At 40.9% G+C, this 17,151-nt stretch overlaps 1 protein-coding gene across 3 annotated transcripts in view; it reads right to left on the minus strand.

Annotated features, from left to right (window-relative positions):
- The window catches only part of ATP8A1 (ATPase phospholipid transporting 8A1), a 3,191,789-nt gene that overhangs the window by 1,669,961 nt on the left and 1,504,677 nt on the right, over positions 1–17,151 (minus strand). For all 3 annotated transcript variants that reach the window (XM_044061519.1, XM_044061518.1, XM_044061517.1), the window contains exon 13: positions 9,663–9,740. In XM_044061519.1, the coding sequence (XP_043917454.1) occupies positions 9,663–9,740 (78 nt within the window). The remainder of the gene's footprint in view (positions 1–9,662; positions 9,741–17,151) is intronic.

Below are 17,151 nucleotides of genomic sequence, written 5' to 3' on the forward strand. Positions count from 1 at the left end.
CTAGCTAAGCTGATAGGCCTATAATTGCCTGGCCTGGTGGACTCTCCACCTTTGTGCAGAGGGATGACAGTGGCTGTCCTCCATTCTGCTGGGACAAAGCCGGTGCACAGGCTTTGGGTGAATAGGGTAAATAGTGGTGCTGAGAGCTCTTGCCTGAGTTCATGTAGGACACAGTGAGGGATGCTGTCAGGTCCCATGGAGGCTGAATTGTTTCCCTTTGAGAGAGCATTAATAACCTGCTGCCTGGTGATGAGGGGGGGCAGGTACTGGAGATGTCCTGTTTACTGATGGGAGTAACAGGGGGGTGAAGATTTCACTGAACTTGTCTGCCAGCAGGTTGGCTATATCTATGGCATTTGTGTATGTGGTATTCTTCACCACCAATTCAGAGGAGATTTGGGAGTTACATTTGAGAATATGGACGTATTTGAAGAAGGCCTTGTGATGGTCCTTCAGGATGTGGCCAATTTGGATTCAAAGTTAGCCTTAGAGGATTTCACCAGTGACCTTATTTGCTTGTTCAGACAAAGGAGAGATTGCCTCCAACTTGACACTTGCTCCTTCTTGGTCCTGGACAGCAATTTTGTTCTTTTATTATAAAGTCTGTTTATTGCTGCTGTTCACCAGACAGGTTTACTCTTCCTTGAGGAAGATGATTTGGTCCTGTCAGGTATTGCTGTGTCCATGCAGCTATATAGGAGCTCATATAGTTTTTTTGGTGTAGGCTTGGACATTAGTGCTTGATTCAACTGAAGGGATGGTGACTGTGAAGCTGCTTATGCCTGCTCTCAGGAGGTTGTAGTCAGCTTTGGAAACGTTTTTTTGCTCAACCCTGGCAAGAGGTGGGGGGTGGTCAGGGGAGATGGTGACTTAGAAAGTGATTGCTCTAAAGTCAGACCTTACCAAGGAGGATGACACTGTAGGGGTGCTACAATGGCTACTCATGTTGGTTAGTACCAGGTACAGGATATTTTCACCTCTTGTGGGGGTGTTGACCAGCTGATCCAATGCACTGGTATTGACAAAGTTGAGGAATCTCTGAGAATTCGTGTTTGAGCTAGGTCTTCCACTCTATGGTTGGGTAGTTAAAATTGCCCAGGATCAGGGTAGAGGATTGAATCTTGATGGATTCAAGAAAGTTCAGATAGGTGGAGTGGTCTTCCTGAGTTATGGTTGGGGGTCTGCAGCTAGCTATGATTTGAATAGGTGTTTTGTCAATAGTTAACTGCACCTGGAGTGTCTCCTGTGTGTCATTCTGTTTGACCAGCCTGGAGGTGTGTATGTCTTTGATAAATATTGAAACTCCACCTCCTTTGGCTTTAAAGCCCTCTGTTTGGGGTCTGAAAGTATGGTAGGACAAAGTAACCTGGTAAGGCTGGGGTGCTCTCCACAGCTAACCAGGTTTCAGTGACTGCATAAATGTGAGCATCTTCCATGGTGAGGAATGCTTGCAATGAGTACAGTTTCATGTTGACTCCTAGCGTTTAACAGCATGACCTTTAAATTTCATTTAGAAGAATTTTTCACATTGGTAATTTTGTCCTCATGACTTTGCCTAAAAATGCACTATGGGAGTGGCAACAGCCTTTGCCAGAAGCCTGAAGCCCAGGGGAGACAAATGAAGGCCATCTCTAGCAAAGCATTGTGGTCTGTCAGTCATGTCCTCTCAGGCTATCAGGTACCTTTTCCCCTTGGAATTACACCAGAAACTAAGCCAATTGTTAAAGTCAATAATTTTCTGTTTGTACTGAGGCATCATTCTGGGTGACAGTAGGATGCTGCTTAACGCTAGGGACCTACTTGCTTGGGACACACATTCAGTGAGCTCAATCATGTCTCTCTTCATATAGTCCACAGAGGTATGTCTCATGTCATTCACACCAATGTGGACTATGACAGAGTCATAACAGTATCTGTTGTTGAGAGACTTGAGTGCGTGAGTGATATTGTGGATTCTAGCACCAGACAAGAAACTTACTGTGACTTTCCCCTTGTCTAGCCTGGTGAGGGGCACATCTGTGTGTCTCACGATAGAGTCTCCTATGACTAGTATGTTCAGTTTTTGGCTGGGCCTTAGAGGCATTGAGACACAGGCATGTATATGTGCGATGCTTGGTGCGGTGGGTTGTGATGTGCGTGTGTACTTTTGTCTCGGAGGTCTCTTTTGTTTAGGTATGTTTTTGTTGAGAACCTCCACATATATAGGAATATACTGTACAGGTGTGGGTGATATTAGAGGTGTGGTGCTTGTGGTGTTTGTGCAGACAACCTTCTCAGTGCCAGATGTACTGGCTTGTGATCAAGACAGCAAGGAGTCTAGGTTCTTAATGTAAATGCACTTCTCACATATTGTGTTCAAAGGTGGAAGAAGAAGAGGGTTGTCCGTGTACATGAGGCAGTTGTCTCAGGATGCCCATATCAACAAGACGAGCAGGAGAAACCACAGAAAATTGTCTGTCCATGGTTGTCAGAATCTGTGGAAGAGAGGTAAAGGATGGTAGAGTGGTTACTATCAGAATAGAGTACCTATAGGTGTAAGTAGGGCTGGATAAAAACAGTAGTTCCAAGGGAGGGTGTCAGTTATACAGGAGTGCTGGTAAGGGAAAAAATGCAACTAAGATACCTCGCAATGGGTTAAAAGCACAGCGGCAGTGCGCCATGAGAAAACAAGCACAATACTCTGAAAACACAGGGTATAAATACCAGAAAAGATGTAAGAATCTAGAAGCTCGAATTACTACCCAATCCCGCTAGCACCTGCTCTTTCAACCACTCATGCTAGAGAAGATCAAGCAACCCTGTTACTCTCAATAACAGTGAAGACAAGACACTACAACAGAAGATGGCTGACAGAAACACAGGAAACTCAACAAGCAAAACAACCAGGCCTGGATAACAGCAGATCTCTATCCAGACTACGCTACCCGACTAGAACACAGAAATCTCGCAAAAAATGCACAGAAAAGCACAAATGGAGCACTCACAAACAGAAAATACAACTCTCAGTATGAAAAAAAAGTTTACAGTTAAGTAATTCAATAAAAATGCAATTACGGTAATGAAACATTACCTAGCCATGAAAATACAGTTAAAACAGTACAAAAAATGCAGTGAAACATTAAAAAAAGCTTTATAAGAGTGCAAAATGTAGTATATTAGCTGTATACCGCAACTATAAGCATTAAAAAGTGCAATTCAATGAAATAAATGAAAGAAAAACTTATTCTGCTCTTGGACCTTGAGAATGATGACCAACTGTCAGTGTGAAAACTGTAACAATCAATGGACATAGTACTGTCTAAAAGATAAAGCAAACAAGCTGATGTGCATGGGGAAAGAACACAGAGCACAGAACCACAACCAACACATGGCTAAATTAACAGTTTTAATCCCAATATGGTTATTTTTATCTCCCCTTTTTGGATCAGGGATACAATATGCCTTTCGCAGGTACATGCAGTGGAACCAGGCTACGAGACTGTAATGCAGCTCTTCAAGGTGTCAAAAGGAAATATAAACATATTCCTATCCAACTTGAAGACAATGTAAACCACACGGAACAGATGAAGCAATTGTACAGATACACACAGGGACAGCAATAAACAGTCATTTAATTCCCTCCCAAGATCTCACTCAAAGATTAACAGATATGAAGAGTATATAAGATATACATGACAATCAGGATACTTCTGATAATTACTGGGAAAAATCCCAAGCAGAAAAATAAACTTTAAAAAAAGCCATCTAGGTGAAGTTCAAAAGGCTGAATCCTCTACTTGACTATTGTTTCTTGCATTACTTAGGGTAATATCACAGCTTATGAAAATAAAGAAAAGACAAAGATCGATTACTGTACTGCCGTACAACATGAAATTAAGGACAAAAATAAAAAATTAACTTAAAATAAGATACTATGATTTAATAAAGTCAGATCAGAAAGCAGAAAGTTGAAAAACAGAGTTCTGATTTTATTTAAACAGAGGTGGGAATAGCAGCTAAGAAAGTGATAAAGAAAACAGAGGGGAGAGGGATACTACATCTACAGAGAATATGAAGCAACAACTGTTGGGACTAGTAATATATATGCCCTGAACACAGATGTTTCAGTAGTTTTAAAACATTTTGACAGTTGGTAGTTAAATCTAAAGACAGAGGCTCAGAATCACCTACTATGAGGTAAGCAATTCTGGGCCCAAAGATCAACAGAAAATATGTAAAACAGGAATGCCACAAGAAAGCATTTAAGCTTTAAACGGAAGAGATGATGAAAGGAGATTAGACAGATACTTGGAGAAGGAAATAAAGAAACAAAACTATATACTTTTATAAGAAATATAGTTACCTAAGGAAATATCCTGGATATGTTCACAGCAAAAGACAGCTTGCAGAGGAACAAAGATGCTTCCATAAGAGCCACACACGCATCTACATGCATGTGATTATAGGAACGAAGTAGAACAAAAAGAAGCAATATGGCAACTGAGATTGGATTCTTACATAAATCCTGGGCTGACACAGGCAATATAAAATGTTTTTTAAAAAACAGAAAAGTTAATATTAAAAAATAAAGTTTTTACTTAGATGTATCTTTTACTGCAAACAGTAGTCTATGGGACTAAGTTAACTGATGGTTCACTTCAACTGAATAATTGTTTCATGAGTTGAACAGCTTGTTATACAATTAATAGTTCACTTGCTGACAGTATTTTAAGTGTGTTTCTGTAATAGCAAATTGTATTTCTGATGAAGTCACCTTTGACGAATAGAGAATTAAATCATTTAATGCTAAAAGACCTGGTTTTCTCCTGATTTTTGGTGTTTTTGATCTACATATTAGCTAATTTACCATGCTACTGTGAGATCACTGTAGTAGGAGAGTTGGATAATATGTTCCGACATGACAGATGCAGGGGAGCTTGCACCCATCCCAACAAAAAAAGCAGTGCTTCCTGATTTGCAAGCACCATATTTATGTCTTTGAGCATGTCGTTCTAATGTCAGAATTTTCAAGTTAGATTATTTTGTGTCAATATTCAGTGCAGCAATGTTTTGTAACACCAATTACCTTACACAAAGCCATATCTATCTATATGGCAGTATACACTGAATATATATATATATACATATATATGTGTGTGTGTGTGTGTCTGTCATTTAATCTAAACTCAGCACATCTAAAGACAACTGTTCCAACACTTCATCTAACAAAGCATAACTCAAAAAACATTATGACAAAAATGGTCTTGCAGCGGGAAAAGCCCGCTTGCACCCCCCACCCCTCTAAATTATATACAACTCCACTGTCACACTACAGCAGTAGAAAGGGGAAAAATGCTGGAAGTGCACCACTAATTCAGACAATCCAACACACTGTGATTAAGCAAACTGCAGCATTACTTACAAATCTATAAGGAAACTAATACCATTTATCAACAATTATAAAACTTTCCTTAGTATCAGTATCATAACTCGTAAAATATTCTATAGAGTATTAGATCAGCTATGATTAGATCACTTTTTTAGTCATCTTGTGAATAGATAAATTGATGGTTAGATTGTCTGAATGTAACACACAGATATAGATGAGTGTGTGTCTGTATTATGTATATAGACCTGCAAACCAAACTCATCTGGTGCATGAATCTCTAGGCAGGGTGGGTAGAAACAAATATCCAAGTCATTAAACACAAAATCCAGCATTCATAAATGTGCAAAATCACATTTTATTAATAAAGGTCCCAAATCCAACTAAAAGCAGTTCCATGGCTTACAACAGAAATGATGTTTCCAACCACAAATAAACTGGTTTCAGTAACTACTGCCATTAAAAATAAAAGTAACCATTAAATCCATTATATAAGCTTGTAGCCCCAATAACCCCCTTCAAGAGATGAAAATGATTTACAGTGTTGCACAATTAAGAGTAAAAGTGATGCATGATTCACCTGCCAATGACATGAAAAAATAACTACATTCTCTGAAGAGAATCAAACAGCCGTGTATAAAACACCACAGATGGCAGCTCCCTTAACATACGTAATATAACACAGGGGCACTCTGTGTCCATGCAGAGTGGCCCCTGACACTAGCACACACAGCTGGCATAGAACACCTCTGGGAAACATACATGGGAGCACTAATGGAATGGAACCTGTCGGAGGTGTACATTCAAGATATCCTACCCTGGAAGGCTCTACAGCATAGCTGTCCCCACCAGTGGGGAGGGGTATGGTGATACCCTAGCAAGGGATGATGCAGACTGTGCTCCCTGCAAAGGTCATTCTGTGTGGCCACAAAAGCTATGCATATGCTCTCAACCATGGGCAACAAATGCAGTATGGTAGTCAGTTGTGACTCTGGCTAACCTTACCATGGAAGAGGTCATGAACACAATGTGTGCAATCATACCCCATTTAAGTCCAGTCATGACATTGTTCTTGGACTCCATTGTCTGACTGAGGCTTTGCAAGTGCTAAGCACCATCCTTCTGGAGGCTATGCAACATGCCAATCACCTCAAGTTCAGTGTGGGTAGTTGAAGACTCTGCCTGGATTGCAGTCTGCACATCTGCTGACTAATGTTTAGAGCCAAAGGCATATCTGGGACTCTCTGTCACAATGACTGTTGCCTTGGATAACTGGTAGCCTGTCACAATGTGGGTATCTGCATATCAGATGCAGTGCTCTGGTCACACACTACACTACCATGTTCCTGTACAATTAAGTAGACATACGATAGTGTGCATTCTCTACAGTAGCAGGTGCAGGGAGACCACAGTGTCACCCATGGCAATGGTTCTAGCAACATCTAATAGGGAGAGAAACAGTTTCAATAAATACTAGGATTGTAACTTGATGTGTGTATCAGTATCACTGCCACACCCTGCCCAGGTGCTTACCTCGACTTGTCCTGTCCACAGAATCTGTAGGTGTGATCATATCAATGGTGCTTCCTACAAATATACAATACATGACGGTGTCTGCCGTAAAACTGTAATGCCCTGTGGTTACAAAAGGATATTCCCAGTTTGTATTCAATGTATATTACACAGAGTAAATACCCTTTACCATAATATTGTAATCACTGTGTACCTCCTACGGGTTCCATCTTGTAGAATTGTTGCTTCTGTGCTATCAGATGGTGCCTCAAGCTGCTCAGATAATTCTGCTGCTGCTGTTTCCTTACGGCACATTTGAGCTTCAAACATGGTGGCTTTCTCATTAAAGATGTTAATGTCCAGCAGTTTGTCCCATATATGCTAATGAAGCTAGATCCTGTCATTATCTGCTAAATGGGATGTTTCACAGAAATGAATCAGTGTGTTCAGCTGCTTTAACTGTTTGTGCATGCCCACACCTACAGGCAGGCTAAGCATGTATTTGCACTATGCTACACTAAGATATGCTAGTAGCAAATCAAAGCCCTGTGTAGGGTGTGATTCTCAAGCTGCCATTTAGTATTGTTGCTGATCTGTGGTGATGGCTGCCAATGCTAGTGCCCCAAGAACAGTACTTGCCTGTTGTAGTAAAGAAAGTAAAATTATGCTATTTCTCCCAAACAGAAAATTCATGGTACAGTTGTTGCAACATTATGCAAATCGATGCCTGATATGACCTGACAAACTAGCTGTCCAGCTGGCATCACCCACACCAGCAAGTAATGCAGGCACCAGCATGACGACCTGTGGTACAGCCACCCTCAAGATCTATGGGAATAAGAAGCAGAGATGAGGCAGGGACACCCCAAGAGGTACAATAAAGCATGTGTCATATAGCAGCTATTAACCTGTGTTTCTGTCTTTCACAGCTCTATTCCTAGTAAGACAGTTTTTTTCTACTAGATACCAAGGTATACTAGGTTGGTTGCTGGAGGTGACTGTCTGCATGTTGTGTTACTGGCAGCTGTCCTGTTGTGGCACTCTGCTGGTTTGTGGGGCAGGGCACATGGCTATTGCCCTGAAGAAGTGTGGCTTGTTTTGCATGCCTCTACTTCATTACTCATACTTGTAGTGGTGCTGCAGCTTCTGCTCCTTTCTACCTACATGTGATAGTGCAGACTGTTGTCCCAGCTGTCAGCACTCTGACCTATTTCTACTTAATTATAAAGGCACATAGTAGTATAGTATGTGTCGTGGACTGCAGCCACCATCTCAAGTGTCTGCATGCTTGCATGTATGTGTGGAGCTGAAGCTTTGTACTTTAATCTGCACGACATCACATCTGTATGTAGTATGTGATGACTTGCACATTTTTTCTGTCTTTCAACATGGACACAATAAAGCATACACTGCTGGCTGTCATGGGAGGCAGCAGAGACTAATGGCAAAGTGGGGTAAGGGCCAACCTATTTCTACTAACATAATATATAAGGTGCACCGGCTATGGCTCCTCATTAACAGCATCCTTCCTTATGTACCAACCCTCTGCAGGTCACAATGATCATTTAATACCACAGGCACATCACCATCACCCACTGTTGCTCCAGCTGAAATTGTGGCTGAGATGGGTGAACGGGCTGTGTGTTCCTCACCAGGGGAGGGTACTGGCACATCTGAGACAGGCAGACCATCTCAATCACCTGCTCCATCTCAGTCAGTCCTGGAGCATCTGGTGTAGACATTGGTTGACTGGAAGATGGCACTCTGGCTTGCCACACATCAACCCTTTTGTTGTTGGCACTGGACTGGTTGGCTGATGCCATCCAGTCATCCCACAGGTGGATGTCACCACTGCCATCAGCTAACTGGATGCAGGACATCTATCTACTGGTCTTAGTAAAGTCCCTCTCTTGGGGAGCTGTATCCTTAACAGTGCCTCTAACCTGTAACTAGCTATTTATCTTCCCTTGTTTTTTATGTGTAGGTGTATCCCACATCTCTCCACTTTGTGCATGTATATCCAACCCTGTTCATCTCTGTGTCATACAGCAGTTTTACCCACCTACTGCATACACTCCTCCCTTTCTTTCCTTCCCCTTCATGCCTTTCACTCCTCCCCTCCGCCCATCTCCATACACATAAAATGGGGGCTTTTTCCCTAAAAAAGGACAGATCTTTAATCTGGGCACCAGTTCACTAGTCCTTCACATCTGCTACATCTTTATTTCTTTCAAGCATATTATGGCAGCCTGCCACTGCTGGAGGTTGCTCAGGCCAACACACCGCATCCTGTATGCATTTGTACGAGTTTTTTGGAAAAATGCGAGCTTGTTCCTTTACCTTCTTTGTAAACCCACTGATAATTCAAACCATTTCACTTGCACTGTTTCCTTTCCACCTCATTTAGCTCTTTAAAGGACAGCATCCTTTCACCTTCCTGAATATGTCCTTTATTATTTATTTATGTTTACTCTGCACTACACTGTATTTTCTCTATATGACGGAAGCTGACACCTCCCTGAAATGCATCTGAATGAATCCCAGCCATATATGCTACCTGTTATATGTCACACATATTACAGCCTCAGATTACTTTATTTACAGTTACCAATAGTCAACAAAAGCATGCATTAGGAAAAATTATCTATTTTTGAATTAAGGTTTTAATATCTGGATTCATTTACATAGAGAGTATAATGACTAAAAAGAACATTTGCCAAACTATTCCATGCATACTTCATGCAAAAGTGGCAACATGCTGAAAAACAAAATGAGTTTTACATACCTGGCCAAGTTCTTCATTAAGATTTGATGTCCGAGCCATGGCAGGTGTATTTGTTACATCATAATGCATGTCCATATCCTACGGAACAAGACACATAATTGCTTAGTTTGCAAGTTTTCTTCATTATCATTCTTCATTAACATGATCAATGCACAATCATTAATGCAAAAGCAGGCCTCTGATGTCCACTGTAAAACATTCTCACATCTACAATCAAACAAGTTTGAGTCCAGCATTATGTATGTATATATATAATTATATACATATATAATTATATATATATATATATATATATATATATATGTGTGTGTGTGTGTGTGTGTGTGACCCATATATATATATATGTGTGTGTGTGTGTATTACAATTTATTTATTTACTTAGATAGATATTTATTTCTGTATTTGTCTTTGTTTAATTTTACTGCAAAACTGAGCATTTTCAGGCACAGACTAGATGAAGCAGCTCACATTTAAAACGCATACTATAAACAAGAGAGTACAGAACTAACAATTAAAAGATTATACAACAGCAACTAAATTTCTCAGTGAGTGAGTAAAAAAAGAAAGAAAGAAACTCCACCAACTCAGATGGCAATGAGGCCCATCATCTCCTACAACTAAATTACTAATTTGCATTCATGGCTCCATCTACAAATGTATACTTAGTTCCACATACATTCATATACTACCCAAATGGAAACTCTACAACTATTTCCCTGCATAGACATTTTTATTCTTCTTTTAACTTCAGCAGTTACCTGTAAAGTATCCAGGATCTTAGCTGTTTGTGAACATCGACTGTATGCAGAATGTTCTCTTCTTTGTTGGATGACTTGTAATTCTGAATCCCTCCTTGCTGAAATAACTGCCACTAGGAACAAGATCTTCTGGATCAAATTTTTCAATTGTGCAGAAGAAGCAGGTTCAGAAGACTCATTATTAAGACTTCTAGGACAAAACTGAGGTCCCAAGGAGGAACTGTTTCTTTTTTCGAGGGACAAAGAAGAAATATGTCCAATAAGAAAGCCTTACATAATCCATGAAAAGCTATAGAATAGGGGTCAAATCCAATTCAGTAGTTAGATATAGCAGTTAATTGGACTTTAATTGTAGAATGACTACAGCATGCATCGAATAAACTTGAAGGAAGCTGTAAAATGTCAGGGACAGAAGCAGTGAAAGGATCAATTACTAAACTGGCTGCCTGAAGAGCAAAATCGTTTTTATTTACTATGATCAACCTTGTTAGTGGATTCTTTTTGAGATGCAGCAGGAATATGAATAACATTCCAAGATAAAGAAGGGCCAATGGCATTTAAGGGAATTGGAGAAACTAAGTGGTTATCCTGACATTGAGAAGGTTGGAGTGAGGTTGCCCAGACAGGAGAGATAAGAGATTCTGTCGTAAATCTAAAAGCCATGGGCAATTCTTGAGCTGAGGTCTTAACATGGGAAACCAAGCTTGCCGAGGCCAACATGCAGTAATAAGGATCAGAATGGCTTTGCATACTGCTGTTTACTGTAGAAATCATAACATGAGGGGAAAAGGCAAAAATAAGCTCAAAAGACTACTGCCCAACCACAACATCTCTCAAAGATTGTCTCTTGGGGGAGAGGAAGAGTGAAGTAGTTGATGCATTTAACATTGATTGGGAGGCAAATAAACTGCAGCATGACTGACCCCAGTGGCTGAAAATCTGGTGAGTAACCAATGGATTTAAAGACCACTCATACATCATCATAACAGATCTGCTGAGCCTGTCAGCTAGGTAGTTATTTCCAGGAATATCCGTTGTTATCAGAAAATGACGTTATCACCTACTACCAAACCTACATGGCTTCTTGGCATAGAGGTGAAATCTAGTCCTTTCCTGCTTTTTCAAATACAAACTACAGGCACGTCTATTTTGAACAGAAATCACTATACGAGCCAAAAGGTCCTGAAATTTCTGCAATATAAGGGGAAAATACAGTTGTGTAAGAACTTACCATAACAGTAGATGTCCTATTGATCACTGTTGCAGCATTCTTAACAGATGGGTTGTAGTTTGCTGACGTCTGGTTGGGGCATCAAACCTTTACCTTCCTAGGACGTACGTCTAGATAATGGTCTTACCTTGTAGGCATCAAATGTCAGATGTACGTATGAGACCCTCAGACTATCTTCAAGCCAGCAGCAGCCTGAAGAAAACCAAGAAGGTTGACTGGTCAGCTAGGAAGGGCTTAGTCTGAAAAGGATAAACAACTTCTCCTCAGAAAGGCTGTAATATCCTGTGATGACGAGTCTGTGAGTGTAAGGCATAGTGTTTGCGTCAACAGGGAGAGATAAGAAGAGAAGGGAGATAAGGTAAAAGGAAAGGAATACTGTAACAGTGATCAGTTTTTATACAACTGTACTGCCTCCTGACTGAGTCAGTGTTGCAGTATGCTTAACAGATGGGTGATTCCCAGAGCTGTAGAGAGAGAGAGAGAGAAGGGTGGCAGGCTTAAGAGGAAAAGGAGATCAAACAGGAAGCCAGACAGAATAGTGCTGGCAAACACTGCCCTGGGCCTGGAGAAGACGTCTAGCTTGTAATGTAATGTAAAATACTACCTGTAGTTGTTAGCCTGACCTCCTGTGTGTGCGTTAGCAGCCTACCGCAGGCCGCTTTCCACTCTCACCCCTCTAGTTTTTAATATAGCCTTATTAAAGTGTATGAGAACTACTCTATCCTTCAGTTTGCCATCGCCTTTTGCCACTAGGTGGCAGCATAGACCATGGCAAACCGTTCGCACAGCATTATTCTCCCTAAGTTTCTACCTAAATATAGCAGTTATTTCCACTATTTCTCCCCCATCTGTTTTATTGTTAACTCCCTCTATCCTCCGGGACTAGCCAACCCAAATTTAAGCCTTGCCTACACTATTTCCCTTACAACATAGCTCTAGCCAGCTCCTTATTTAAGTGTATGACCTGCAGTTACTGATAGTTTTTTTACAGTCCTCACTTCTTCTTGGCTCTACCCGCTCCGTTTGCCCTGCATGCTCACTCCGCTCCTCAACCCTGCCCCCAATTCCCATCAGCCCTCAGCATCTTTACACTTATACTACCTGACCACACCCCCGTCTTAACAACCAATCAACAAACCAAGAAACAATTAACACAAAGCACCACACCCACACTAATTACTCTCCTTCTACTTCAAACCCCATTACCTCCACCCCTACCCCCAATACTACCCCCAATACTACCTACATTCAACTTACTGTTGACCTACTCCGTAATACCACTATTGCTTATCCCTTACATACTAACTGCTTATGAACAACAACGAATTCATGGTTTTCACTCCCCAAGAAGCCATACTATCACACTGCCTGTACCTAATCAACTAGAACATCTACTTACTCCCCTCTTAGCTACCCCATCAAACACCTCATCAATGCTATTAAAAATCGCTACATCAAACCAAAAATTAAAAAATACCAAAACCTTCTTTATAAGTTTCTAAAATTAATCATTAAATCTCAAAGTAATCTCACCATGGATGGAGACATCCACCCAAACCCAGTTCCATCCTCTACCAATAACTCTAGCATCTGGGCGAAAGCAGGATGCTACTCAGGGCTAGGGTCATACCTGCCTGGGCCACATGATCTGAGAGCTCTTCCATGTCTCTTTTCATGTAGTCCAGGGAGGAACGTCTCAAGTCATTCACTCCAACATGGACAATGACAGAGTCATATTTGTACTTGTTGTGGAGTGACTTGAGTGCATACGTTATGTGGTGGATCCTGGCACCCGACAGGCAGCTGACTGTAATTTTCTCCTTGTTCAACCTGGTGAGTGGGACATCAGTGTGCCGGACTATAGAGTCACCTATGACTAAAGTGTTAGGTACATTGTCTTGCCTTAGGGGTTGTTGCTGGGTGGCACACTGGTGATGTGAACTATGTGACACATTGGTTGTGATTGGTGTTTGTTTGTGTTTCAGCTTCAGAGGTCCTTGTTGCTTGGGCAGGTTACAGTTAAGGGCCTCTGCATATGTGGATTTAGTGTTGCTATATGTGGGTGTTGGTGGTGTGGGTTTAGAAGGGCTATGTGTTGCTTGAGGTGTAGTGTGGGTGTTAACCTTCTCCTCTTGACTGTCTAGCACAATCTTGGGTGGAGAGAGCTTTGCTTCCATTTTGGCTATGTAAGTGCATCTCTCACAGGTTGTAGTGTTGGGTGGTAGGAGGAGAGGGTTGTCTGTGTACATGAGGGAATTACTGCACTGCCCCAGTATGTCCAGATTCACCAGGTGGACAGGAGAAGGAAGCTGACCCTTGGACATGCCTGATTTGGTGCTTTTTGTTTTTTTTTTTTTTTTTTTTTTGTAAAGTACAGGAGCTGTTTTCCCTTACCTTAGCAAGGTACTTTGCAATTATAGGCTGTTTGGTGCCTACTATTAACTTCTTCTTATTAACAAGGAGAGTTGAGTGCTTCTATCAGTTTAAGGCTTCCTAGTGCTTTCTAGCAGGTATTAGAGCAAGTGCTAGTCACAGGGATGCTTAAAGGTAAGATGAAAAAAAAATGCACACTGGAGTGTGCACTAGTGAAGTTAGATGTGAAAGTAGGTAACTTAAGTTTTACCTGTTAAGGTTTAGTGGAGAGTTACTATTTTTAAAACAGCAAGATGGATTGAAAGGGATGGTCACTTTTGTACTCTGGTACTATGGAATAAGTAGGATGGCCAATAAATTTAAATAGTTGAAGGGCAGGGATTTCAAAAATGATGATTTTGTGATTACTCACACAAGCCAGTGAAAGTAGAGAGGAAATGAGATATATGGTCAGATTAACATAAGAGACAGGTAACTAGAAAGACAGTGGTATTTAACAAGACAACTGTAACTGGGTGGGAGGGCGTAGCAAGACAACTGTAACTGGGTGGGAGGGCGGGAAAAAATTTCTGCCTGACTCAGAAGAGACAGAGCTGTGGTCTCTTTTGAGGTTTTAATATGCTGTTAAAGCCGAATGCAAGTAAAACACAAGGTAAAGAAAACAAACCACAGTATTAAAAATATAGAAAGGCAATAAAGTAATACAAAATACAAAAAATAAAAGCAAGCTAACCTTTCATTCACAGCAAAGTGTAGCAGCATCTGGATGAGCCTTTCTGGTAAAGCCAGAGCTGTTGGACATGCTACATTTAAAGAAATCCCAATCCCTCAGAGCCACATGCTCCAGGGATCTAAGCCTTGTCATCACAATAAACAAAACATGCTGGAGGGATAGGTTCCTGACCCAGAGACACATGACAAGGTTCCTGACCCAGAGACACATGACAAGCAGAGTGCCTCTTTGGCCGTCTTCAAAAGGAACCTTGACGACTGGATGGGAGAAAGGAAATTCACCCTGGGGATCACGCCAGTCGCCCTGCTAGGCAGGGGTCCAGGGAAGTAAATAGTGTGGGAAGAAATAGCCAGGGAATTGTTATGGCTAGGCTTGTATAGGCCCTAGGGCTGATAGCCTAGTACCAACCTATGAACCTAATCAATACTACCTCATCCCCTATAAACAGACATCCTAACTCACTCCTGGTCAGCCATCTAAACATCAGAAGCCTAAATAATAAAGTTCACACTGAAACCTGTCTCAAACCAAGCACCTTAGATAATGAGGTCATACCACCAGGTTACAATATATTTAGACACGTCCGTACTTCTAAAAAGGAATGGGGGTAGCTGTTCTTTACAAATCCATGCTAGAAATGACCATTGACATCCACCAACCTTTCCAAAATACTAATGCTGAAATCATTACTACTAAACTACACATCAATAAAAGTAAAAGTATATATATTATTTGTGTCTACATCCCCCAGGCAAAAACATATCAGTACTTGAGGACATACTAAACTGGCTATCAAATAATTATCCCCAAGAAACCATTGTACTCGGAGATTTTAATAGAGACTGGTACTCATGCTCCTCTGAACCCCCCACTTGCCACATTAACCTTTATGGTTTCTCACAAGTCATATCATCCCCCACCAGGATCACTAAACCTAACAATAAAGAAACTATATTAGATTGGATACTCATAAACAATCACCCACTCATGTATAAAGCCAGAACCTTGCCCGATAATAAGTGATCACCATCTCACCTATATTATCAGGCAAAAGGCTGAAATCCACAAACAACCCACCTACAAAACAATCAGGAACAAGAACAATTTTAACCTTAAGAATTTCCAAACAGACCTTAAATTTTGCAACTGGTCAGTACTTAAGCATCTTCTACTAGAAGACGCTGTTAAATACTTTAATACTAAATTCTTATCAATCCTAGATAGCCACGCTCCAGCTCATACCATTAGGACTAAAACCAAAAGCCCACCATGGCTTACAGCTGCAACTAGGCAAAAAATCTTACTAAGAAATAAAGCTTGGGCTACTTGGCGTGCCTCAAAAAAACTCATAGATCAACTCCATTATAGAAAACTAAGGAAAGACACAAAAAAAAATCTGTCACTATCGACAAAAAGAACTACTATCAGAACCTACAACAGAAACACCAAAACAAACCAAATAAATTCTGGGCAACTCTAAACACACTGCTCCGTCCAGGACTATCTACCACCCCTGTCCCCTCAACTTACAACTCACATTCTCCAGCAGAGGTAGTCAACTCCTTCAATAGCTATTTTACAGAAACTATCCAAAACCTAGCCAATAACTTATCCCCCAGTGCACCAAATTCATTAGCCTCTACACCCATTACCCAAACTCCCTTCCAATTTCAACCAGTCTCAACTTCATTTATCCTTCCTCTAATTAGAAAACTAAAACCAACTACCCTTGCCGCTGATCTCCTACCAGCTGACTACCTACAAAAAGCAGATGCTGTAGCCTACCCTATATATCCACTATGATCAACCGATCCATATCTGAAGCTACCATTCCAACTACCTGGAAAATATCCCATATCATTCCACTCCACAAGGGAGGCAGTTGCACTGACATCTCAAACTACAGACCCATAGTAATACTCTCTTCTATAGCCAAAATCCTGGAAAAATGTATCCAAAAACAACTCCTAGCCTATCTTCTTGATAACAATCAATTGTCAAACTCTCAACATGGCTTCAGACCAAACCACAGTACCACCACTGCCCTACTCTCCTTCACCAATGCCATAAATCATAACGGTAATAGCAATAAACTCTCCTCAGCCATCTTCCTAGATCTTTCCAATGCTTTCCACATGGTAAACCATCAACTTCTCCTGCAAACCCTAGAAAAAAATCCCCCTAGACACTCATGCTATACAATGGTTTAAGTCATATCTGGGAGGTAGACAACAGGCAGTCCTGTGGAAAGGTAACTTATCTACCCTCTTACCTATAACACTTGGATCCATCTTAGAGCCCCTCCTATTTTCCATATTCATTAATGACTTGCATAAAGTAATACCAGATACTACCTGTATTCAATATGCGGATGACTCAACCCTAATCTGTTCT

This window comes from Protopterus annectens, chromosome 2.part0 (assembly GCF_019279795.1).
Source record: "Protopterus annectens isolate FY-2018-M chromosome 2.part0, PAN1.0, whole genome shotgun sequence".
Lineage (NCBI taxonomy): Eukaryota > Metazoa > Chordata > Ceratodontiformes > Protopteridae > Protopterus > Protopterus annectens.